This window comes from Limulus polyphemus, unplaced genomic scaffold (genome assembly GCF_000517525.1).
Source record: "Limulus polyphemus unplaced genomic scaffold, Limulus_polyphemus-2.1.2 Scaffold685, whole genome shotgun sequence".
NCBI classification, from domain to species: Eukaryota; Metazoa; Arthropoda; class Merostomata; order Xiphosura; family Limulidae; genus Limulus; species Limulus polyphemus.
Window position 1 is genome coordinate 217,217 of NW_013666295.1, and position 1,493 is coordinate 218,709.

General features: G+C 27.0%; 1 protein-coding gene across 1 annotated transcript in view; it reads left to right on the forward strand.

Annotated features, from left to right (window-relative positions):
* The window catches only part of LOC106459945 (tyrosine-protein phosphatase non-receptor type 4-like), a 265,493-nt gene that overhangs the window by 214,112 nt on the left and 49,888 nt on the right, over nt 1–1,493 (forward strand). The window contains exon 21 of the mRNA XM_013919617.2: nt 996–1,026. Within this exon, the coding sequence (XP_013775071.2) occupies nt 996–1,026 (31 nt within the window). The remainder of the gene's footprint in view (nt 1–995; nt 1,027–1,493) is intronic.

Genomic DNA, 1,493 nt, shown 5'->3' on the forward strand with positions numbered 1-1,493 from the left:
TTTAAAATTTTAAAAAATATAATAAATAATTAAAAGCAACGTTTTATATTTACACAATAAAAACTTTATTGAAGCCATACGCATTATTAATGTGACAAGGGGAAAGTGTAAAATAGTCTTGTAAGTTACTCCTGAGGATGACGTAGTTCACCTCGAAACATGTACGTGTAGAGTTATATTTCTATTTTAAAATGGAAGCCATACGGCTTCAATAAAGTTTTTATTGTGTAAATATAAAACGTTGCTTTTAATTATTTATTATATTTTTTAAAATTTTAAACACAAGTGCCGGTAGTACATATTTATAAATCTAACAATGAAATGTATGACAAAAATATTTACAAGACAGAGGAGTTGAACTGTAACATCAAAGAAGAAAAGTAAGCAATTGTTTAAACAAGTTCAATAAACAGATATAGTAGATTACAATATAGCAAAAAGAAATTTTATAGTAGACCTGGAATACCACCTGCCGTGGAGGAAAGGAATATGGAAAAAACTGCAACAGGGTTTACAACGAAAACATTTGTAAGACAGAGGAATAAGTTGAAAAGGGAGATACTTTAATTAAATTTTTTAGTGAAATGCAAAAGATATAGCATCAATCCGAAGTTTATACAAGTAAAGAGTAACATGAAAGGAAAGAAAATCGACCACTGTTTAAACAAGATTAAGCAGCAGATATTGAGGATTATGATACAACAAAAAAGAAGTTTCATAGCAGACCAAGAGTACAAAGTGTATCAATTACATTTGGCGGCAGCAAAAGAAAATGGGCAAAACTGGTTAGAATGTGAAAATTTCTATTGGATTCGTATGAAGAAAGACATCAATAAATATAAGATAAATTAGATAAGAAAAAATTTAATAAGTTAATAGAAAAAGAAAAAGGAAATCAAAGTAAATTAAGAACATTACCAGAAAAATATAAGAATATTTTAGAGAATCCTAAAACAGTTAATAATTTGAATGAAACGTTAAATACTAAACAACAGGAAGTGTTAGAAAAAGGCTTGGGTTTTGCATGTAGGTTAACAAATTATAACAAACCTAACTATAATAAACAAAATGTTGATTATAAAATCAATAAAAGAAAATAGTAATATAATCGTTTGTATGACAAGGGGATAGAAGACATATTAAAAGAAAGTACATATGAAAAGCTTAAGAATAGCACAATAAACAAATATCATGAAAACGTAAAACTAGTATTAAGAATAGCCTAATTTGAACTCCTGAAGAGAAAAAATGTTTAGTACCAAGTAGATTTATTGCACCAAGGTGTTACGTATTACCAAAAATACATAAAAACAATAACAGTTTTAGGCCCGTAGTATCAAATATAGGTTCATCATGTTATGAAATAGCAAAATTTATAACATATAAGTATTCTTTTTGAGAAAAAAGAACAAACATACAGTCAAAAATCCTATAGAATTTGTAGAGAAAATTCAAAACATAAAATTAGAAAAGGAAGACTTACTGGTATCATT